This window comes from Rhagoletis zephyria, unplaced genomic scaffold, assembly GCF_001687245.7.
Source record: "Rhagoletis zephyria isolate East Lansing unplaced genomic scaffold, Rhagoletis_zephyria_1.1 Rzeph_scaffold_02073, whole genome shotgun sequence".
In the NCBI taxonomy this organism is placed as follows: domain Eukaryota; kingdom Metazoa; phylum Arthropoda; class Insecta; order Diptera; family Tephritidae; genus Rhagoletis; species Rhagoletis zephyria.
The window spans coordinates 63,766-88,563 of record NW_016159157.1 but is presented as its reverse complement, the minus strand read 5'-3'; the positions used below and the strand labels follow the sequence as shown (position 1 = coordinate 88,563).

The 24,798-nt window shown below is 37.0% G+C and overlaps 2 protein-coding genes across 4 annotated transcripts in view; one reads left to right on the top strand and one right to left on the bottom strand.

Annotated features, from left to right (window-relative positions):
- The first annotated feature begins 346 nt into the window (after nt 1-346).
- On the top strand, nt 347-11,132 carry LOC108365953 (EH domain-binding protein 1-like). Of its 3 annotated transcripts, XM_017620186.1 has the most exons (12): nt 347-428; nt 2,066-2,265; nt 3,278-4,292; nt 4,395-4,597; nt 4,749-5,203; nt 5,821-5,916; nt 6,088-6,516; nt 6,580-6,700; nt 8,444-8,540; nt 8,650-8,838; nt 9,218-9,403; nt 9,444-11,132. In XM_017620186.1, the coding sequence occupies exons 2-11, from the start codon at nt 2,076-2,078 to the stop codon at nt 9,297-9,299; spliced, it is 2,877 nt and encodes a 958-aa protein (XP_017475675.1). In that variant the 5' UTR covers nt 347-428; nt 2,066-2,075; the 3' UTR covers nt 9,300-9,403; nt 9,444-11,132. The 3 variants fall into 3 exon arrangements, with proteins under 3 accessions (XP_017475675.1, XP_017475676.1, XP_017475677.1); XM_017620187.1 differs by having other exon boundaries at nt 3,347-4,292; nt 9,218-11,132; XM_017620188.1 differs by lacking the exon at nt 5,821-5,916 and having other exon boundaries at nt 9,218-11,132.
- Nucleotides 11,133-14,960: 3,828 nt separating this feature from the next.
- LOC108365954 (protein stum-like) overlaps nt 14,961-24,798 on the bottom strand; it is a 68,393-nt gene continuing 58,555 nt past the window's right edge. Inside the window, exons 7-11 of the mRNA XM_017620190.1 lie at nt 15,810-16,484; nt 15,632-15,743; nt 15,439-15,565; nt 15,192-15,386; nt 14,961-15,124 (exon numbers count right to left, since the gene is read on the bottom strand). Coding sequence (XP_017475679.1) covers nt 14,961-15,124; nt 15,192-15,386; nt 15,439-15,565; nt 15,632-15,743; nt 15,810-16,484 — 1,273 coding nt within the window. The remainder of the gene's footprint in view (nt 15,125-15,191; nt 15,387-15,438; nt 15,566-15,631; nt 15,744-15,809; nt 16,485-24,798) is intronic.

Sequence of the window (24,798 nt, the reverse complement as noted above, 5' to 3'; positions counted from 1 at the left end):
AGTAGTCAACATTGACAGCGTGTGAATTCGTATGAAATTTGAATAAGATCACGTTGCACGCATAATTTTGAGTTTTATTGAGCATTGAACCGCGAGCACGTGCCCAAGCAAGGCAACAGCATACGAATACAAGAAAAACGTTCCGCTCCGCTCTACACCTTACTCCTCGAAAACGTCAACAATAAAGAATAGCTTGAACTGAATTATTTGTTATGAATTTTTCATATCTTTTATTTTCTTTTGTAGATCACTCCACTCGGCAAGAAGCGTGTCTTAGCCTCAGCGAGTATAAATATGCGCAAATACGCCAGTATTGAGTCGACCCAGCAGAGCTTTACGCTTAGCTTAAAGCCGACCTCACGAAAGATTACCGCCGCCGAATTGGAATTGACACTTAGTTGTGTGTTTCTGCGCGAGGGCAAAGCGACGTGAGTATGCTCTTTATTTACCTACATACATGCATATCGATGGCTGAGTGGAAGATCAACCTATCTCGGCAGCCAGTTCGAAAACGCCCTATCTCAGAAAACTTTTCAAGAACGGCCTACTTCTAAAATTGACTGAAGAACGCATTATTTCAAAATTTTATTGAAAAACACCCTATCGTTTTGGAATCGGCAGCTGAGTTAGGGCGTTCTTCAACCAAATTCAGAGATATGGTGTTTTTCAATAAAATTCTGAAATAAGGCGTTGTTGAAAAATTTTTTGAATTAGCGCGTTTTCAAACTGGCTGCCGAGATAGGTCGATCTTCCACTAGCCATCGACATGCATAAATAAATGTGTGTGTATATAGCATTTTCAGTTTAAATGAAACCATTTTCAAATTAAGCGAAACCTTTTTCATGTTAAGCGAAACCTTTTTCAAATTAAATGAAACCTTTTTCAGATTCAGTGAAACTTTATTCAAATTAAATGAGAACTTTTTCAGATTCAATGGAACTTTATTCAAATTAAATGAAACTTTTTTCAAATTAAATGAAACTTTTTTCAAATTAAATGAAACTTTATTCAAATGAAATGGAACTTCTTTTTTGGATTACTTTGAATTAGCTGTTACGCGTTGCTCTCCCTTACGGTCAAGGCACGTTGAATACAGTGTTGCCGTTTCGGTCCAATTGGACCAAAATTGGTAGTTTCATATCTTAAAATAAGGCTTTGGTAGGTTGGGTGGTTTGTTGTGATATTCGAGGGGTTTTGGTAACTAGGCAAATCATATAATTTATTGATTTTATAAAACTTCAAATATCTCTGTTTTCGGGAGTACATGTAAAGGCTGATGTGAAAAGGAAAAGAGAAATGGGACATGTCAAAATTATTCTTGAACCGAAGTTGAATGTTGCCGTGATTAGACTGTGATCTAATCCATAGAGTTTGTTTAAGTTAGAAGAAAATAATCAGACAATTGTTATGCGAATGCCAAATTTTACATTTCGCTTAAGCGAGTGAGTGAGAAGGGAGAGTATTTGTACTTTATTTCCCTCTTCTCCTTTAAGAAAATAATAGTTGACAGCTTTGAATATTAAAAGTAGTAAAAATATTCTCCCAGTTAAATATCATAATCGGCGTTATCGACTCCCTGACATAAGTATGGCGTCGATAACGATGTATAACTGGGAGTTAAGGCTCTGTTACGTACGTGTTTTTACGTAGAAATCAAAAACCAACAGACTTCTACGTATCTAATGCAGTGCGTTGGGTAACAGATTACACGCGAAGCTCACTTCACAGATTCCTTATGTGACAACTCGCAAGAAATGCCAAGTATGCATAACAGAGCCTTTAGTGATAGCCAGACATGGTGCAAACGGCTCTTAATAGGTTAAGTTGATTTCCTGTTCCTTAATTTAAAAATGTTTAATACTTAATTGGAATAAAGTTTCATTTAATTTGAAAAAAGTTTCATTTGGTTTGAATAAAGTTTCATTGAATCCGAAAAAGGTTTCATTTAATTTGAAAAAGGTTTCGCTTCATCTGAAAAAGGTTTCAATTAAAGGTTTCGCTATATACATTTTTCAACTTGCTAAATTAAATGAAAACCAAACTAATCCCTTTCCGCATTCGCAGGGATGAAGACATGCAGAGCGTCGTTTCTCTGATGTCCGTCAACAATAATTGTGATGTTGCTCCACTGGACGACTTAGAGGATATACCCGATCTGGAGAGTTCGGGCGATATTTCGGATCATTTATATGATTTCACGCAACAGCTGGAGCAAATGACGACTAGTTTGAACGGTTGTATGGACCTGCCAACGCCATTGAGTGGTGCGTACAGAATTTTTAATGTAGCCCTTTTCTTTCCTCTCTTGATTTCGGGTTTCTGGTTTGTCCTGTAACTAAAAACGTTATTGATTTGATTGTTTATACTAAGTATTTAGTGATTTAGTTTAGGTTTAGTAGTTTTAAATGGTAAAAGAAAAGATTACACTTAGCATACATGATAGTAAAGTACAGTAGCGTAGAACCCACCGTAGACTAAATAGTTTTATACAAACACATATGTACATATGCAAGCTTTTGCATAAAGAAGAATCAATTTGGCATAATGTAATAATATTAAAGTACCTTCCTCATACTCACACAATGCTGCTATTAAAACAAAAAAAAACAATGCAGAGAACCCCTATATCTATATATTTTAAGGCAACGGGTTTTTGTGCGCAAATTGACGCTAACGCTTTTTTGCAATTTAGGAAATGAAATCGAACAACGGAATAGATAATTGTATAATAACTACTGGTTTCTATATTTTGACTTCAAAAAAGGCAAGATTTTCCTTAAAAAAATTGATCAATAGTTTTATAAACTCCCGGCATCATTTTAAAAGATGAAATTTCATAGTTTTTAGGTAACAAAAATCTTTACTACACAAAATCTCTACTAACATATTTCCTTTTATAAAACCAATTGCAGCTACTTTTAACTGCAATTTGTATATTTTTTCAAAATTAATTGTGTATAAATATTTTTCTTTTTCTCTCGTCTCTCTAACTTATTGCTACCGTTTCTCAAATTCATTTTTTTTCACAAAAAAAAAAATCATGAACAATTAAATGTATCCATTATCATTTCTAACTGTTCAATTAATCAACTGATCCTGTAAATGTTCGTTAATTTCATTTATGTTTAACACTGCATTCCCTATGTATTGCATTTTGTTACTTTTATCTCAATAACCAATTCATACAACTCCAACACGCGACCACACACTCACCCACCATATCACCCATATGATAACCATTTGTATATGCTCGTATCTATGTGTGTGTATGCGTAGTTCCTTCCTTGTCCGAAGACCCAACTCCATTGGCCGAACATAATCGTTTGAATTTTGAATTCGAATCAGAGAAACAATTTGACTTCGATGTCAGCGACGAGCTGCTTAAGACGCCCAGCGCTGCACAACCTCAAGTGCAGCAACAGCAACCAGATCAACAGTCTGAGAGGGAAAACACCGTTGCTGATAAAGAGCCGAAGCATTCAGTTCCTGCACTGACGCCTGCCCATCCAGCGGGAGTGAAGAGTAAAATTGTTACATCGACCCCAATTGCCAACTCTGGCACTGCCAAGACGACCGAACGCAAGCCGAGCGCAGTGAGTGAAGTTGGTGCGCGTCGCTCAATCGACTTCCAAGGCGCCAAGACTAGCAGCACAAGCAACAGCGAGGAGTCACCGCAACAAAATGGCGAAATCAGCAAAGTGGTGGCCAGCGCTGCAGTCTCTGTTACAGGTGAAGCTGGTGAAAAGACACAATTGGCAGAAGCGAAAGCTGAGGAAAGGCCAACTAAGTTCAGTGGCACCAAGTCTACAACACTTAGCTCCTTGCTGTCTATGTCGACCCCTACTGCAGCAACAGCAACGACACCAATTAAACCGGGTGAGAGTGAGGAGTCGAAGAGCAAGTCGGTAAGCGTTGGCAACGTTGCGCCGCCCAAACCCGCGCGTAACGACATCAAACGCGCCGAATTGCAGCCGCTCAATTTGAAGAAGAGCTATGAGCATGACAACAACAGCAAGAGCAACAACAGCATTGCCATGACCAACAGCATCAGCAATCCAAACAACAATAATGTGAGCAGCATTAACAGCAACAACAGTCTGACGGTGAATGGTTCCGCTAAGACAGTGGAGAAAATCGTCTTGAAAGAGAATACACCAGGGCAAGATTTGCTGGAGTGGTGCAAAGATGTGACTAAGGACTATCCGAATGTGAAGGTGACCAATTTGACGACCAGCTGGCGTAACGGCATGGCGTTCTGTGCAATCATCCATCACTTTGAGCCGGACCTGATGTGAGTGATAGACGAAATATATTTAAATTAATTAAACATGTAATTATGTTGATTTCATGTCTGCCACCCGGCTTATTTTCCCTTTCTGTGCCCTCCTTTCAGTGACATGTCGAAAATCTCCGCACACGATGTGGTGGGCAACTGCCGCACCGCCTTCGATGCCGCCGAATCGCTTGGCATACCGCGCGTCATTGAGCCACGTGACATGAGTTTGCTGGCTGTGCCGGACAAATTGGCTGTCATGACGTATCTGCATCAGTTGCGAGCGCATTTCACAGGCAAACAATTGCAAATTGAACAAATTGGTGAGCAAATCGAAGTGTGCCACAACAGGCGCGGCCTTTCAATTTACTTTTCAATATGAAGAAGCAAATCAATGATACTAAATTTCTTCTATTATTTTCGTTAATTATTAATTCAATGAATTTCACCTTCTACCTTTTGCTACATACTCAGGACCCACGTCAGACGAGTCAAGTTATGTGATCGGTAATTACAAGTCGGACAACCTTTCGCAGAATCTACTCAATTTAAGCCACTTGAAAGCGCAATTGTTGCACCAGAATTCGCTCGACGACGACATCTTAGGCATCGAGACGAAAAACAATTCAACGCCAGCGCAACCTTCGCCAACGGCGAAGAAGGATGTAAAGAATTTAATACTCGCGGGCTCGAAGAATATTTTGGGCAAAGTGCTTTCACCAACAAAGGATAAGAATTCGATCAATGCATCACATCATAGTCATGTGGGCAATCAGACAGCTCCCATCGAGGACAAGGAGAATACAAATGCCGACACGGGTGTTGGTGCTTCAACGGATGACTTTTATAATAAATCGAATTTGGTGCGATCAGAAACAAAGCAGGGGACGCCCCATTCGCCAACAGCGCTGGATCCCAATGCGGCGAATGTGAGTACTGCGTTTGTAAGACGATTTTGCTTGGCTTTTATTTTAACTCTGAAATTAGTTTATGAGCGCAAGCCCACTGCTACTGGCTGCTTTGCTGTAAAATGTTCCCTTCAAGATAATTCAATATTATTAAAGTTATTTTTTGAAGTGAAACTTCGTTTAGTAGGTAATTATGGCAACTTGCTAAGCAGAAGCTTAGGTTAAGATTAATATTTAGCTTAAGATTTGAAGATTTAAGATTTGTCAGGGCTTATATTAAGATTAGATATTAAATCAGAACGTAGTATACTAATTTCTGCAACATAAATCGAGAGCAGTTTCACTTCAGTAGTGTGGCCCAGGCGCTTTCATTTTTATTGAATGATTTTTTTAATCTTTAGTTGGGATCATAAATTTTATATATACTACATTACTAATTTATTATATTAATTTATGCGAGTGTTTTGTAGTTTAGTTCATACTATTTAATTTTAATCAATTTGATATAGTTTGAGCTCGCTTTTGATTTTATTCGCTTTTGTTTTGGCTTTCGTTTTTGGCTTATCATTTTCGGTTTAAAATTCATCTACCCGTCCATTCACCAAAACTACAAAAATAAAACGCTTTAAAAACCACAGCGCATTTTGTCTCGACACAAAGAGATGAGTGAAAAAGCTAAATTGATGATCGAGAAGCTGAAAATTTCCAACGGCGTTGAGCGCAACGAGAACGACGTAAGTAATCATACAGCGCAGCATCAAAGCGTCGCAAGTTATCACAGTACTCAGTTTGAATTTTTTGCTGTTGAATTACTGGCTTCATTAAAAATACAATTGAAACTTTTTTTTCTTTAATTCCTTTAATTCCAACTTTACTATTCTAATATATCATTTGGCCATTTTCAGGAGGAACGTCAGCTACGTTTACGTGAGCAAGCGCGTCGCCTAATTCTCGAGACTCGTACCAAATCAGTTAATGGCGGCGGCGGTGGCGGCAACTTGGATAGCCCGACCACACCCACCAAGCTGAAACGCATGAACTTCTCACCTGAACGCACCATTTCACCCATCCACAATGGCATCGAGGACTATGGTGTGCCAAGCGTGGGCAACAATTCACCAACAAAGGTGCCAATGTCGCCAACGAAGAAGATCACACCGCCGCGCGACGTGGATGCCTTGTCAGCGACAACCAATAGCAATAGTAAAATGTTGAGTCCTAGTCATAGATTAAGCGAACGCTTCAGCAACGGCACGAGCAACAGCGGCGGCAACAGTCCACTGCAGTCATTCAATGCCGTCATGGAGCGTATCTCACCAAAGAATGATAAGAAGGTAGGTGTAGTAGCTCATCGATTTTGTTTTCTCATAGCATAATAGCAACATTCTCTGCCACAGGGTGACAAACTCTCCTACATCGAATCGGAATTGGAAGCGCTGGAGCGTGAACAGGTAGCCATCGACCAGAAGGCAAGCAGCCTGGAGAAGAAACTGCGCGCAGTCATGGGCGGCAATCCAAGTAATAATCGTTCACAGCGTAACCCTTTCCTTAGATTGATACGTAATAGTATTGGTGGTGGTGATAATATACGTATTAAGTTGCTCGACATGGATAGCGATGGCCAGTTTTCATTGTCGCCTTCGGGCGAAGATACTTCGCCGTGCACATCGTCGGGCTCCGTGACGCCCTCATCGTTGTCCAGCGATGAGGAGGCGGCAGAGCGTGCTGATAAAGATGTGCCAGTGGCGTTGTCGACGGATGCAGTTGCTGGCGAGCGTGTAGTTCGCCGGCGGCGTCAGCGACGACGACGCCCACATCAGCATCAACGCACGCAAGCGGCGGAGTATGCTGGCCAACAGCAGCTGTTGCCGCCGCGCCACCGTCCACGCTCACAATCGTGTATTGTCGATGCGAATGAAAACCACAGAAATCATGCGCATCAGCAACAGCAACACAATAGGTTTATAAGTAGCCGAAATTTCACAAACGCTTTTGCGCCGTTCAATTTTATTTTCTCCTCCTCCAATACGAATACAACAACCACCACAGCTTCCTCAAATCATTCCTCCTGTGATAATCTGCCAAAGGTGCACGCACAGCTGCCCTATGACGGGGGCGAAGTTGAAGATGAGATGCGGCGAATTCGATGCCGAACCGAGGAACCGCCCGACAGCCAAAGACGGTCGCGTAGTCGTTGCCAATGCCATTGTCGCGATGGTGGTAAACATTTGTTTTTGCATTGAGTCACTTAAAGCCTGTAGTTACTTTTTCAAATTTGCAATTAAATTACTACAACTCTACATAATATTACTACGATAACAAAAATAAACGTCAAAACAAAAGCCGCTCACAAACGCAATTGCAAAATGCATGTGCGCAAAGTTTACTCGCTTACAGCAATTATTCTGGCACAGCGCAAGCATATCTCTTTCGATTCGTCGTCTATTGATTGGTTGTGCCCCATCACAGAAGATGTTGTGTTGCCGTTTTGCCCTTTGGAAGCTAACCGATCGCAGATCACCGCTCATAGTTCATTGCTTAAAACGCTTAGCTTGAACGCTTCGGCTCGTTTTGGTGTTGTAAAGTCGTGCGCTAACAAAAACAGCCTTCTGCCGCTATTTACTTTCGCAGCTTGAGCAAGCTATAATTAACACACAGATTGCGCGCATTCCCTTTTGCTTTCGCCGCCCAGTTGTAAAGCCAAAGCGCCGCTGTCTTCGCTTCTAACATTTTAATTGCATCCCGTATTAACTCAGCTTTTAACGCTGTACCTAACTTGTAAACATATGTAGTTTTATTAACGTCTTAGCTGTTTGTGTGTTTAACTTGGAAAGCTTTTTCATCAATCCTGCTTGTAAGAAAAGAGAAGCGATTTGAGTAAAAACAATGCTTCCGACTATTGGCTAAAGGAATCGAAATCGAAATAAGGCACAGCTGCTCAGCTCGTATGCCTAACATTTAGAAACAAAATTCTTAACATCGCAATCGTATTCGTAGCGCTCTACTCACCACATACTAAACTCACCACAAGGGCTCAGATTTTTGTGACACAATATATTTGCTAAACATTTCATTACTACACTTATTACAATGTGATCACTGCAATCTTAGCGCAATTTGTACATTTGTTTAGAAGTTCTAATTCATACTTAATTGTATTATTGTTAAAATGTTAATTCAATATTTTTGGCGTTTAACTTTTGACTATTTGTGCTTATTTAATTCCGTGTAATAATAATTGTTTTGTCTCTGCTGGCACAGAAACCGATGAAACGGAGGAGCAATTGCTGTCGCAATGGTTTACGCTCGTCAACAAAAAGAACGCGCTGCTACGACGCCAAATGCAGCTCAATATACTGTAAGTGCTCGGAAATCGTATTGAAACTTCGATTCTTTATTCTCTGATGTTGAATAATTTTTTTATTTGCCAACAAATTGCAACCTCGTCCCTTCTTTATATTTTGCAGTGAGCAAGAAAGCGATTTGGAGCGCAAATACACGCTTTTAAATCAGGAGTTGCGTGCCGCGCAGTCCGTTGAAGATTGGCGGAAAACGGAAGCACAACGTGAAAAGGAGCGACTGCTGCTCGAGGAACTAGTGTCCATTGTGGACAAACGTGATCAGTTGGTGCAGCACTTACACAGTCAGGAAATTGCGTATGTGCCGAAAAACTTTTACATTCATACACATTTTAAACATTTTGTTTTACTTTGAAAGAATCGAACGTAGGAGTAAAAAATTTAAACATAACCCATTTGAGACTGAAACTCTAGTTTTTTAGTTGCAAGCTTTATTTGTTCGACTTGGTAATTGTAGTCATTTGTCTTATGGACGCTCTGAAATTGAATTATTCGGTTTTATGCTTGACGGACGAATGCCATTTTTGACTCACTTTTATATTCCAATACTTTTGCGAAATTTTACTAAACAAACGTCTTTAAAAATATACTATAACTTATTTTAAACATCACATAAGTTTTTTTAGTGAAGGTTTCTTAGCAGCAAATTTTTTACCTATTCCGAACTTTTTTTTAGTATCGAGGACGATCATGAGATTGCGCGTGAACTGGAACAGGTGGATATCAGTGGCGACAAGGACAAGTGCGTTTTGCAATGAATCGCCACGGCGCTAAAATTTAAAATATGTCTCTCGTCCGCAACTCGCAACTCAGTGAAGACGACTCTTAAGTAAAAAAACAATTAATTCGCATTATCTAAACAATTTTGGGAAATCCCAAAAAAAAAGAATGATTATGAATACATTTTTACAATGCGTTTACGCATAAAAAAGCGTAACTTATTATGAAGAAACGTTGAATGAAAATTCTGCGGTAGTTAGTCTTCAAGATGAATTCATTTTCTACAACAGCGACAGTCAAGTCAAGTAAAAATTTTCCTTGAGCATAGCAATTACTTATTGATTAATCAACAATTTGCTTGTTTGCATAAATAATTCCGCCTTACGAAAGCGTGAATGAACCGATTTGAAATTAAAAATCAAATACTTAGGCCGATACACTGGGTGACATAACAAGTGGTTTTGTCATTAGGCCATACATTTTTGTAGGGCTAAAAATTCGTGACAATGTGGTGGTTATGACAGCTGGTGAATGCCCTAACTACATACATACCTATGTAACATTTGGTTCCTGAGCCTTTCGTTTACTACTGAAAAATCTATATCACTGTTTATTTTTTATGAATGTCTAAGCGCCGATGCACAATTCTAAACGAACGGCAGCGTTTGCAATAACTGTGAACGCGGACAATTACGAAGCACGACCCTCTACTGAACACACAATATAAAATGGTCGAAGTTGCAGAAAAACCAAATTGCAATAATACAAATTGAATTTTCTCTTATTTAATTTTTTTTATAGACAATTTTATTTCGCGCTATATAGTACACATGTATGTTAATTCATCCGAAGTACTTTTATACCTTTAAGTTTTATTAGAGAATAATTCTTTTTAATAAACTCAAAATTAAAATACTAAATAAAAAAAACCAAAACCTGTTGCGTGCAACTTAAACACAAATTTGAAAAAACGTCCGTTAGTTTTGTAAGCAAAAGTAACACAAAAGAATAAAAATCAACATAGTGAACAAATATGAAATAATTTATATTGTCCTAAGACCTAAATCCCAGTTTTGTACGGTTTTTGCTTCACACGCTTCTTTTTTGTGCCATTCTTTCGTTCAGCCAACACGACCGTTTAACGATACTCATTTCAACGCTTACACTGCTTTTTACAACTATTTTACTTAATTCGAATTGAATATCCAGTTTGCTATACAAAATATTATTTGAATTTCAAGAAAGTCAGAGAAGATTCGTTTGAGTGGTACTTTTAAAATGTTGAACTTAAATTAGCTGTATCAATGACTTCAGCTCAGTTATGGTTTTGCAATGTTCTTTTTTCATCTAATCTATCAATTGTAAATTATTTTTAATTGTATATTTAAGCTGTAATTACATACATTTATTTTTTGATAGTGGTTTAGTTTATAATTTGACTAGTGTGATCCTAACTGTTAACTGTACCTACCTGTTTATTATTAAACAACAAAAACCAAGTAAAATATAAAAATACGTGTTTAGTTTCATAATTATTATTATTATTTTTAAATTTATTATTAGGTATCGTTTGGTATTAAATTGCTTACCGAATAGAAATTGGTGACTATCGACTTTTGTTTTTACCTTCACCCCCAAATTATGTTATGATTATTTAGTGCTTTTGATTTCGTTGCCTATGGATCTAACGCGAAACGTTGCATTGATGGCGTTTCAAAAATACTTAAAAACCTATAATTTTAAATGTACTTTAAATGGAACTGCGAACAGAAAATTATTACGTTTAAGTGATCTATTGATAATACATGCATAACTAGATATGTATATGAATGATATATGGATATGTACTAAATGTGAAATAATCAACAAAATATATATATATATATGTACATGAATAAATATGAATGAAATGAATAGCGAAGCGCAAAGTTTAATTTCTTCCAAATATGTACATATGTACGTCCGTAGTTTTCGGAATTTCCTCACAACGCTGTTAGCTGAACATTCGAGGGTTCGAAGTAACTTTCATAGGAGTACGTAAGTGTTCGAGAAAAGCGCAATACGAAGCCTCCTAGTCATTTTCATATTCTACTCACATATTAATTACTTGTTTGAGCGTTTTAAATACGATGCTACCTCGGTATTCTGACGACGCACAGTGTGCTTTTTGAACACTCCATGCGAAACGAAATGTTCTTGAAAGCTAATGTTATCCCCTTTCACGGAAAAATACTGCCATTAACCCACAAATAATCCTTGACCATAAAAAAGTTGGTCAAAAATAGTGCTCTTCAAAAACAACATGCAAAATCCACCGGATTTATTCCAAAAAAAAAAAAAATTGTTTGTATGTTTTATTACACTAATATTATAGATTTTGAGACGAAAAATACGATTCCACTGTATATAAATCGAAACGAATTTTAACACCTCAGTTTAGTAATTGCATTTTTGATTGCATTTTGTTTTACTTGCATGCAGCTGTGCTTCGTTCTCACAATTTTATATCACTCAAATAACAAGTACGCTGTAGTGCTATCCAACATCTTTAATTTGAGCCAAGGTAGAAGTCTCTAGGCCCTTTGAGAGCCAAATTATAACGATTTTGAAGTTAAACTTCGAAATTTCATTCGACATTTTTGCATTTTTTTTCTAATTTCAGAGTAAAAACCCGAACAGCAGATACGAATTTTAGTTTAAAATTGTTAAAACTTGGCTATCAGAGCGCCTAAAGATTTCCATCGTGGCTCAAATTAAAGATCTTAAATAGCACTACAGGGTACTTGTTATTCTAGTGATATNCAATACGAAGCCTCCTAGTCATTTTCATATTCTACTCACATATTAATTACGTGTTTGAGCGTTTCAAACATGATGTTACCTCGGTATTCTGACGACGCGCAGTGTGCTTTTTAAACACTCTATACGAATTAATCGTAGCGCTTTCAACAGAAGCAATATTTTGATATTAAAGGAAAGTTCTTGAAAGCTTATGTTATCCCCTTTCACGGAAAAATACTGCCATTAACCACAAATAATCCTTGACCATAAAAAAATTGGTCAAAAATAGTGCTCTTCAAAAACAACATACAAAATCCAACGGATTTATTCCAAAAAAATTTGTTCGTTTTTTTATTACACTTATATAGATTTTGAGACGAGAAATACGATTCCACTGTATATAAATCGAAAAAAATTTTAACACCTCAGTTTAGTAATTGCTTTTTTGATTGCATTTTTTTACTTGCATGCAGCTATGCAACCTTCTCACAATTTTATATCACTCGAATAACAAGTACGCTGTAGTGTTATTCAAGATCTTTAATTTGAGCCATGGTAGAAATCTCTAGGCCCTTTGAGAGCCAAATTATAACGATTTTGAAGTTAAACTTCGAAATTTCATTCGACACTTTTGCATTGTTTTCTAATTTCAGAGTAAAAACCCGAATAGCAGATTCGAATTTTAGTTTAAAATTGTTAAAACTTGGCTCTCAGAGCGCCTAAAGATTTCCATCGTGGATCAAATTAAAGATCTTAAATAGCACTACAGGGTACTTGTTATTCCAGTGATATAAAATTTTGAGAAGGATGCTGCACAGCTGCATGCAAATAAAAAAAAATGTAATCAAAAATGCATTTCTTAAATTGAGGTGTTGAAATTTCGAATCGAAAATTATTAAAAAATCATCGCGATTTTCCAGAGTTTTGAAATATACACTTTAACCTACTAAAATTTAATGAGCTACAAAACTGCATCCCCAAAATTTTTCTAAAAATTCTAAATAAAAAGTTTAAAATTTTTGGGTTCAAATGTTAACGTTTCTTGAATTTTCCTAATTTTTGTATGAAGTTTCAAATGTGGATATATGTGGCGCTGGTTAGGTAAAGTGCTAGACTTAAAAGAAAAAAAAAAACAACCAGCCCTGTCTTATTCCCTTGCCATCGCGAGGGTAATCACTTTAGTTAAGTGNTTCTAAAAATTCTAAATAAAAAGTTTAAAATTTTTGGGTTCAAATGTTAAAGTTTCTTGAATTTTCCTAATTTTTGTATGAAGTTTCAAATGTGGATATATGTGGCGCTGGTTAGGTAAAGTGATAGACTTAAAAAAAGAAAAACAACCAGCCCTGTCTTATTCCCTTGCCATCGCGAGGGTAATCACTTTAGTTAAGTAATGCCTAATATTTTAGCGATTCGTAATATTATCACCTAAGCGACCAAAAAACAAAACCGTCCTGTATAACAGATGACATGAAAAAAGAAAATACTAGGGGTAGTTTCTAAGTGTAAGATAGCACGGTTGTAAATTTTTCCTATAGGAAAACTGGCAGGATTTAGAGAATATCCCTACTGTAAATTATATTTTATATTATTTTGGTCTGAGAAAAATCTTAAGAAATTAAAACAGTAATCCGAACATGGGAACCACCGCAATTACAAAGTGGTTGTAATTAGTGCGCTTCGTCTGTACCGTACTAATTCGAAGTTTATCCCAAGTACCCATATAAGTATTTGCATACATATACATATTTCACTTTATTTTCTTCGTATTTTATCTAAATAAATTATAAAAAAATTAAATTTATTTACATCGGAAGATAGAAATCAACATTTTGCTATACATATGTACAATCTTCAAGCATGTACTCGATTAATTTTAATTTGCTCATTTTGAGAAATAAAATGTTTTAAAATTTTCACTATTTAAATGTATGCATGTTTGCATGTATGTATAAGCGTTAATTTTACTATCACTTAAAATACTTTAACTTACTTATATATACTATTTTTTTATAAATGTATGTTAATTAAGTAACAAAACACATCCGTTACGAAGCCCAGTTGGATTTCTTTAAGTGCACCATATCTTATTTCATATTTATCTAATTTTAACGCGGAAGCGCCGGTCTATATAATTTTCTATAGTATTTTAAAAATATTTTAAATAATATCTTCCCGCGCTTTCTATGGAAGATATACATTTTCTAATTTGTTCTGCATACATATGTATTTCGTTTTTATATCGCGTCACCTGAAATGCAAAAAGACGTAACAACATTGTAAATGAAATGGAAAAAGACGTGAATATTTTATTTTTTTTTCTTCATAAAATGATGAAATCCATCATGTAAATCGAAAAGTGAATTTTTGATTTTTTATTAGTTATGACTTGGCATTTCTACGATGCTGTTTGTTACGTCTTTCTGCAATTCAGGTGACGATATGTACATATGTATGTATTTGTATTATTTAATTTTTGGAAAACAGCGATTTTGCTTGCTTGTAATCGTTCGTTAAGATATTAGTCACATACTATACATATATATTTACTTATATACAAACATTTGAATTTTCAACACTCCTACATTTGGGAGCAGAAGATCTAGTTATAGAATTAAGGCACCATGTTTTCAATTTCTTTTACGCTGTTATCCTTATTAGCTCTCAATAGCTCAGTTTACAACTCAATCTCAAAAGTTTACATTGCCCTTCAGGTTTTCTGATCTATTCGTTCTCGGAAGTGTGATAGGAAGCTTTTTTCGCGACTATATTTAATGCCGATTTGGAAGTAATATACAGTGGCTTTAAGTTTACTTAAACCTCTGTTCGTCTCGGATACTTAGTAACGTAACTTTGTATTTTTTCTCCCTCTTAAAACAAAATTTCCATTACGCCCTTTGTTTGTTCATCCGCCTGTGTTTTTATGTCGCGCTCTCTGTTGTCGCCGGCGCCGCTGCCGCGGTACCGACGCCAGCGTTGGCTGTCACTCTTGCCGCAGTTGCAGCTGCTGCTGCTGCCGCCTCTGCTTGACGACGCTCCTCTTCCATTTCTAAACGCTCAACCTTTTTGATTTTGCTTAATTTTCCTGTGACAATGAAGTAAAAAATTACAAAAACAAATTCGCGGGTGCGCGCTGCTTAAGCGATACTCACTTGCACACTTTAGCATAATGGTGCCCCACCAGATGGACCAGCCCCAGCCCACAAAGCAGAAGAGCACGCAAAACAATTGCGCCACAGCCACAATGATGTTGATAATGAAGGAACCGAAGCGCGCCTTAGCGCTGTCATATTGCGAGAAGCGTGGAATGCCGACGCACAGGCAAAAAATGCCAGAGAACAAAGTGCCTGTAGGAGGAGAAGTTATTAGAGAGAAAGAGTACTTTGTTTGCTCCATTACCCAATCCAGGAACAATGGTGTTGCAGATAACGCAAAACCAGGCCAAGGAAAGCGGCAACACCGGAATAGCGCCCTTCATTTTCGAGTTATACTCAACCAAGTCGACGTGCAATTTTCGCCGTGTATCCTATGGTGTTTTGAGGTAATTGGTAATTATAAAACGCGTTTCATTTTCAACTTCAAGTGTTCTTACCTCACTCGGTGGCGGCGGCGCTTTCATGCTCGCCCGTCGACTTTCGCTTGGTTTCGGCACTTTATTGCGTCGACAGCACAGTAGTTTGTTCCAAAAGCGTTTGCAACAACCCCTGAAAGTGCAGACGACAATTAGTTATCTCCGCTACATTCTTACCGAGCACGCGCAATAGACTTACTGTGGCGGCAGCATTTCTGGCGAGCTGGCGCCCTCCACCACCGATGCATCAGTGGCCGCTATACCAGTTTCCGGATCTTGCCAGGCCACGGAGCTACCTCGCGAAACTGTGGAACCGATTGAAGCGCCGCGGCCGCCCTTCTTACGCCGACAAGGAATACAGAAACAGCACTTCTTCAACTCTGTCTCGTCGCCCGTTGTGGGATCCACTTTGTTGACGCGCCGACAGCAGAACAATTTGCTCATGCAAAGCCCGCATTTACCCTCTTTGGATGGTGTTGTGGTGGCGGCAGCAGCTGTCGCTGCCGCTGCCGCAGTCTCTGTCTTACCAATGGCCGTCATTTTCGCTTGCTCATCAGTGCTGTCGGTGCCTATTTTGGGCTGCTTGCGACAACGCTTACAACAGTTCAGTTTTTGCCAGCAACTCGACTTGGTTTTGTCGTGTGCGCTGTGGCGCGCTTCATCGATGACTTCGAGGTTGGTGGTAGAGGCGCTGCTGGTTGCCGAGAGTACAGGCTCCTCGCTCTCATCGCCGGTCTTGCCCGGTTTGCGACGACAACAGCGCGAGCAACGCAAACGGCGGCATGGCAGACAGAATTTGGAGCAGCAGCGGCAACAGCCAGTGGGTGGCACTGAATCGTCTTCCGGCTGCTTGAGGAGCTCACGGCTGCCGTTGCTGAGAAAAAGGCGGGAAAATGATGATTAAATTATATATGTATGATGTATGTACATTGGTTAAAGCAATAGAAATTAATATTTAGTACAAGCGCCTAAGAAGATTCATCTTGAAAAATTGTTTCGGAATTCGCATAAATTGACAATCTACTAAATAAGTACCATTACACATTTACTGCCAAAGGATTCTTACTTTAAAATATTGTTCGGTGAATACATGCAAATCAAAAGCAGCTCGGAAACTTCAAGCAATACAAATCCAAAAAACCCAAGGCGCACCGCATTGGTGCAAAAAACGAAGGCGCCACAACGACAACACCACAACGTGACGTGACTGGTTCATAAATGATTATCGCGACAGGTGTGGGTAATGGACGACTTCCGCTACTGCCAATCGGACCATGAGATATGCATTTCACTCGAGACCGTGCTTGCCAGCAGGGTCGGGACGTAGCTGAGGTGCGGTTCGTGGCGGCATTGAGGCATTGGCAGCTCTTGGATGGTAAGTGCGGCTTTTATTGATTGCAGACAGCACTTTGCAACCTCGTCTATATGCATATGTAAATTAGGGTCATCCAAATACAAATATACATATGTACATACATACATATAAACATATGTACATACATATAGTACATCCATGCATCCGCGCTTGGTTAGTCAATGTTAGGGCCATACGAATATTGGCTACTCATAAAATTCTTGTAATGTATTTACGAGTATATCCGTTTCCGCTGCATCGCCGCATGTGCTGACATTTCCTTCATTTTAATTACAATGTCCATTTGAGTGACCTTAGTGAAAATGTATTTTGCAGATGGCCACACACATATGTGTGTATACTATGTGCATATGTAAGTATGTATGCATAAATGTGTTCGTATTTGTGAAGAAGTTGGCAGAAACCCAACGGATTTTGGGTGTGGGTTTTTTTTTAATTTAATTTTTATTTTTTTTGCTGTTGTCCTTCAAATTAAAGAATGTCCATCGTTCTTTAGTGCATTCTTAAGAAAATCAGTTTATAATATTCAAATAAAGTAATAAACTCTACATTCCGACGAAAAAAAACTTATTTTTATTTAATTCCGTGTGAGAATTGCCTGAAAGAGAACCGCAAATGGTTTCATGTTTTTGTTAGTCACTTTAATATGCTTCTTGGTACCCACCCACCTTACGGCTTTTTGGGAGTGAACGGGCTAGGCACTCTAATTGGGCAAATGATTTCTTGGGTATGTCTTAGCGTATGAGCGACCAAAATGTATTCAACAAAGTGTGATGGAATTTGACATTGCTCTCAGAAGAAACCATCCTATAATGTCAAATTGAATTTTTTTTTTATGAATTTTGAATCGCTTGTTTATATTTTTGGCATAATAGTACTTTAAAAAAGAGCCTACGTCAGTTGTTAATCAGACCTTATGATCGACCTTTTTCTTGGCTTTTGAAAAAATTCCAACAGAGTAGTAAGTGCCGTTTTCTTAATTAGTTTTTAAATTTTATGTCCCCTTCTAGTACATTTTTCAGAACAAAATTTGCATTTAGTGGTAGATAAATTTCAAACCCTACTTGAGAAAACGGCCATAAATTTACCAACGTTAGAATTTTCCGGTTGATTTTTCGCTCAAGTGAAGTTTTACTCGCTTGAAATCAAGGCCAATTCATATAAGCTGGTAGCGGTAGTAGCAAAAACAAAAACTTACGGTGTTTTTTGTTTTAGATTTCGATACACAAATGTCAAATTTCTGCTATTCTACGCTCAAGGAGGAAGAGGGAAAGAAAATTCCAACTCTCTTACTTTCGCACTCACTCATAAGGAGTTTTGACATTTGTGTACCGAGCTGTTCAAGAAACACCGTAAATTTTTTGGAAACTTTTTTGAATTTCGGAATTTGTCTTTTCTTTTTGGAAATACTTACCGGAATGCGATAATTTTTTTTTTTTTAGTTTTACACAACTAAAAAATATGTAAACAAATGGTAATTTAACAACTTCATCTCTTTTGTTGCAAGGACATGACTACTTCCCATACATCCTTAATTTTAAAAGTTTAATTTTAGCTACAATTATAAACAGAATAAAGCCAATATTGGTAACTGTCTGTAAAATTTTATCCTAAAGCTCTGCGGCAAATTTGGTTTCGTGCGGTGCAAGGCTGCAGACTACCTCCCATACATATATCCTTTTTTCAAAAATTACATTTTTGCTACATTTGCGATAAGAATGCACAAAAAACCAATTATAACTTATAAATAAATTTATCAATGATATTGCGCTAAGAAAAAAAGAATACAAAATCATACTTTATGTCTTTGTAAAACTAAAAACTTCAGATGTTTCAAAAAAAAAATACTAAATTTCCAATTTCCGGCAAAACAAATTTTAATTTTTTTTTTTCTTACTATATGTTAGATCACTTAACGAAGTATTCGAATGAGACAAAAAAAGTCGCCAATCTTTTTAATATATATGCTTTTAATTTTGTCAAACTTTGTAAAATTTTGGGTTTCCGCCAAAAGAACTGTTATTACTGCTAATTTCTTTGTCGCTATTTAATAAAAATTATACATTACATCAAAACTAGGTTAATTTTTTATAGCATGTATTACAAAAAATTGTAATACCTCAATTTGTTTTAAATTTAGGCAATACCATAAACTTATCCCTTTATAACTTTTTTTGAGTTATGGCTCACAAAATGCGTATACTCTTTACATTCCCAGCAGGAAAATTAAAACTTCTTCACAGATTCTATTAAAGTACTTCAAAATGTACCATAATACCAAATAAAAAATTAGGTATTCTATTCTATTGAAATTAGGTATTCTATTTTTTTTTTTATTTCACTCTTCCAAACTTTAGCAATTTTGGGAATTCCAATAAAAAAATCTCAAAAGTTATCGATGGCATACAAAAATTTTCCATGAAAAATATTTACCAAATATTATTTATGTTTTTTAAATGTATAGTAGTAAACAAAACTTTTAAGTTTCATAGTAATACACTAAAAAATGATTTTTTGAGATTTTTTGTAATACATTAAAAGTCGTTTTTCCGTCCAACATTTTTACCTTAAACGTTTTCTGACTTTAGCGCCCTGCTCTGTTAACGAAAAAAAGGAAATTATAAATTTAACTTACTTATCTATTTAAGGTACTATGTTAGCTTTGCAAAAATGTATATATATTACTTAAATATTCTAAGCACATTATTTTATTTTCATTTTGCCTATGGGACTAAGCATTTGCTAAAAAAGCTAAAAAATTATGTTGTGATTAGAAACATTGATTGGTTGTCTGATAAATATGAAGCATTTCGTGTGCTTTACACGGAGATTTGCGGAGTATTCTATTTTCCAGGCTTATAAACTTCAGGACACAACATCGTATAACGAATCATGTGAGTCTCAATTGTATCAAAAGGAAGATTTTTTCGGTGCTAGGAAAAATTATTTTCTTGACTACTTTAAGTTTTTAGCCCCATATGTTGTTATTAGAATTGGGTTTAACTTAACAGCTTACGGCAAATGAGTACTAGCCACCAAAACCCTATCGATTGGATATGAATTAACCTTTTGCTCATAAAAGATCAAACTTACATAGTTTTTAGACGCTTTGACCGCTATTTGTAATTCGAAATCACTTGCTTGTTACGCTTCACAAATTACCTTTCACAAATCCCCACTGATACAGATCAACAGCACGCACTTTTTGTTTGCGGTTGAAGGCCAAATGCGCGTTTCAAGGCAACTATTCGGTTTAGTTGAAATTTTGCACTACTTATTTCTTGCTTTCTTTGCTGGCGACCGCCGAAGATGTATATGACCACCGCCTAGGCCAACAACCAAACGCAATTTAGTTGCGTCCAAAAATTCAAAATACCACCAAAGTAAGCCGAAAATTATGCTTTAGCAGGCACTACCAAGTCGCACAGCGACATGCGAACCAGCGAAAAGTTGCTGGCGTGGAGGTTTTGAGAAAATATTAACAAGGCCAATAGTGGCACGCCGAAATGCGACTTTGGCAGGCACATGTTTAAACAAACACACACACACACACACGCACACTATTCACTCATTGGGCTTTCGATGCGACATTTAACGAGCGGTGTTGAGTTGTTATGGTTGTTGTTGGACTGTAGCATTGCAGGCATTTGATGAAAAGTCAGTCATGGCTGGTGAGCGGCCATTTAATTGTATGAGACACGTTAAGTGTGACAAGTGTGTGTGTGTGTGAGCATAAAAATTTACATACGACTTGTTTACTGAAAAAGTAAATACTTTCGTTCAACCAAAATCGACCCGAGTAAATGGCAATTCAACCGAAAAATGTAAATGTTTAGGCTAGTCGATTTGCCAGTCGACAGAAATCGACCCGTGCAAAGGCAGCTTAACGATCCAATTTTCTTTCTTTTCACGTATAGATTAATTGGAAAACCCTAAAAGGTACATACAACCTGGCCAAGAGTGAGTGTGTCTTAAGTTTCTTGTGTCCAGTAACTATTTGAATGAAAATAGTTCTATAATTCTATGCGTTCCCAAGCTCAAAACTTTGTAAACATTTTTTAGCAATACCAGTAATGGAAAAAGTATTGAAAAGAAACCGCTTTTTATCATTTTACATCAAATTTAGATTCTGTTAAGAAACAGTTGTTTTTGAAATAGCAAAATAAATAAGATAATAGTAAAAAAAAATACTTTTAAAACAAGCTTTATAAGTATGAACCAAATCAGACAACAAATACGGGTTTCGAAATATCTCGATCTCTGCGCCACCTAGCGGATTATTTCATCTTTCATACTGCATTGTCATCGGCTTCTGAGCTAAGCTCTCTAGCTCATCCGGGAGTTAACTACTTTTTCATTTCTTCAAAGAAAGTGGGCCCTAAGTAGTGGTGGTTTTTTTCATTTCATTTCCCATAGAACGTAAATGAACCCCCTGGGCCAAAATGTAGATTTTCGTTCTTTTTTTTGACTTTTTGAACGTTTTTAAATTTTGTAAAATATTTCCCAACTGCCGAGCTCACCAGCATAGAAAGAGTTTTGTCCTTCGGACATTTTTAATACTAAATTAAAATAAATAAACAACTTTTCACCTAAATAGTTTAAGTGAAACTGCTTCTTTTTGAATTAAATTAAAAACAATATTCCAATCAATTTGCTTGAATGATTTTCGCGAATTCGAAAGCCAGAGTTTGATACCAAACAAAATCAAGCGCCCTATCATGTATCTCGAAGCTGAATCACTTTTTCTGTAGCATTCGTTGAGGTGTTGAATATAGTATATAGTCCATCAAAAAAAAAAATTATTTTACTCCAGGTGGTATGCTGCTAGTACGGCCTGAAATCTAATTATTCAACGAAAATTTGTCTCGCCTTCGAGGGGCACAATTCGGCTATATAAGCGTTGCATATCTTCTTATAACTCAATCAGCCGATCAGGCAGTTTTTTTTTTTCCAAAAAGTAATACCGAATTTCCACTAGGCATTGAAATTACAAAAACTTGGTGTCATTTAAAAAATGCTATGTGGAAATGAACATAAAGATTATTTCTTGAACGTAATGACACGATTTCAATGCCCAACTTTATCATTACAATTTTTGCCATTTAATGCCTAGTGGAAACCCAACATAAGAAAGCTAAAAATGATTTTTAATTTCTATCAAAATTTGATTACTCCTCAAAACCCATATTCAGTTGTTCAACAAAATTGTTTGTGATGAATTCCCTCAACAAGGCGATTAGACCATGAAAATGCTTCAAAGAAAGTTTTAAACAAATACCTGAAAAAGTATTTTTCGACATCGGCAAAGTCCTGCGGCAAGTCAATGTGGTATATCACCGAATTTTTTCGTTTTCCTTTCTTCTGAATCATTGCGCGAATTAGAGAATTACGTTATTAGTTTTTTTGTTTTTTTTTTGGCTACTCGTCCGCTTCTGTCACGAATCTGGTCACTTCANTATATTTATTCAACTACAACGTAGCCATTTACAAACAAAATGCTTTAGAAGTGAGTAGCATTGTTGTTGTATTTGTTACTTACATAGCCATTGTTCGAAGTTGAATAAACACGAAGGACGAATTGGCATGCCGCGGAACGGATATCCTTTGCGAGGTACCTGCTACTCTACCTAGACACGCGCTCGATGGAAAGGGAGTAAACATAGTACTGGTATTATTAAAGAGCTTATAAGTGGACGCGATGGTAGTGAAGCCCGTCGATTAAGCTACAGTTGGAAATTCTGCATTTTGGAAATGGTGAAGCAGCATTATGGCGTGTCTTGGCCGTTGGTGCCTCGGGGCTTCAAGAATATTGGCAAATTGTTTGTCTTGGCTGTATATATGTATGCGCATATATTGACGCATTATGAGTGGCCACGCCAAGCGTCAAAGCTGCACAAATGTATGAATGTGTGTGCGGTGTACAGTGGTGACCACATAATTAGGGGCACGACTTCTTAACACGTTTAAACCATATATTTATTCTTTAATTATTTTTTTTTACAAAAATATAATTCATACTACAACGAAAACCATCTAATGGTGATCTCGTGTCGTGCAAAAAATATCCCCCTTCCACGGTGCGAAATGTTTTACACTCACCCCAAAAAAACATGCCCTTTTTGCCTTCTTGTCCTTGTTTAAATCACGCAATTCATAATAGTATTGTCGTTTTAAGCAACCATCTCCCCCAACAAAGCTTCAAAGTTCAGAGAATGTGCCTTTTTTGCCTTACAAAAGTGTGGCATTTTAAGAAACGAAAACACAATTTTCCCGAAAGAAGCAAGGGACAACTTTTTTTGGTAGCAACGAAAACAGCATAACTCAAAGTTTCACATCTTGTCATCGAAATTTGAAACTTTTTGGAGGGAATGTCTGGAAAAAATCTGGTATGCAATTTTAGTATAGTATTGTGGCAGTTTGATGTAGCTTAAAAATCTCGTTGATTTTTCGAACGTTTTTTTTTTTTTGCTGACGTTGCAGCTCATATCCCTAATTATGTGGCGGCCACTGTACAATCATACAATATATGCAAATTTGCTGTAGTATTATAGTTAAAGCAAGAGCGAACTACATACATATGTAAATATATATATGCACATACTCGTATAAGGCAAAACAAATATTAAGTAAGGGGGGTGGAAGTGCATTTGAGGGTAAGAATAATTTGAGCTACTGTGAAAAGAAATGAATGAAAACATACATATGTATGTAGGTATACATGAGCCTAAAAGCTAGTTGTAGCTGCGTTAGTTATAACGGCATGGCTGGCTGGCGAAATAAGCACAGTCACCCTAAGAGCTAGCCGATGTAGCACACTTTCAGACTAGATGCGTACTACTACTCTATGGGTGTAAAGTGATGTAGTTGAGGAGAGTGTAGAAGTGAATTTCTTGATTAAAAATGAATAATTACAACTAAATATGTAGTTTAAACTGCACGATATGTAATCGTATATACATCTACATTTTGAAAGAATTTCATTGGCTGTGCCTAGTATTTATATCGACCCCTAAGAGCCAGTTTTTTTGCTATTTCGCATAGTTGGATTTACTGCATGGCATATTCTTAAATGAATATGAATTGTTTGTGCATGAGATGTTCCTTGTTTGTTTAAGAAATTGCATTTTATGAGCGAAAAATGGCTCGCTAAACGTTGTTGCAATATTAATGCCGCGTAATGATGATGAACAGTGTGGTGCGAATGTTAATGTTTTGTAATAAGTAATTAGTTAGTCAAAATGCTGAACTTAGGATGAGTATTGAAAATTATCGATTGTAGCTTTAGTTAGCGTCTATGTTATGTCCACTTGCAACACCAAGGATCTGAGAAGGATATTTTTGTCAGACGAGTGGAATCAATTTAAAAAACGAACGCACTCTAGAGACGTACATAAACATATGCTTATACATATTTAAAAGCCCTACATCTTCCTCGGAAATCGTAAGCCACTAAGTAGCTCTGTTCCGTGCGCTACCCGGGCTAGTTTCGGTAATTAGAGAGTAAATGACAAAATGCCTCAAAAGTTTCCAAAGCGTGAGAAGCGCCAAAAAAAACATTTCGTGCCCAGAATTGAAAAATAAGCTGATTCAAGTGTTGCAAGAAAATTTTGCGGTCTTTTACCTACTCAAAAAAAAGTCCGCACTGTATACGGCACGAAGAAGAAGACATTTACGATCCAAAATTGGAACGTATTCGCTCTCCATTACCCATTTTTCTAGCGTGAGGAACTCTTTATAGGCTATTTCGGGCCATCGGAAATCCCGCGTGCTCGTGTAGTGCAGAGCCAGAACCATAAGTTTGATAACATAGATT

Coding starts and splice junctions, on each gene's coding strand:
- LOC108365953 (XM_017620186.1), top strand. CDS start 2,076: ATGCAGAGCGTCGTTTCTCTGATGTCCGTCAACAATAATTGTGATGTT. Junction 4,293..4,394: donor CACTTTGAGCCGGACCTGAT/GTGAGTGATAGA, acceptor CCCTCCTTTCAG/TGACATGTCGAAAATCTCCG. Junction 8,839..9,217: donor TTACACAGTCAGGAAATTGC/GTATGTGCCGAA, acceptor ACTTTTTTTTAG/TATCGAGGACGATCATGAGA.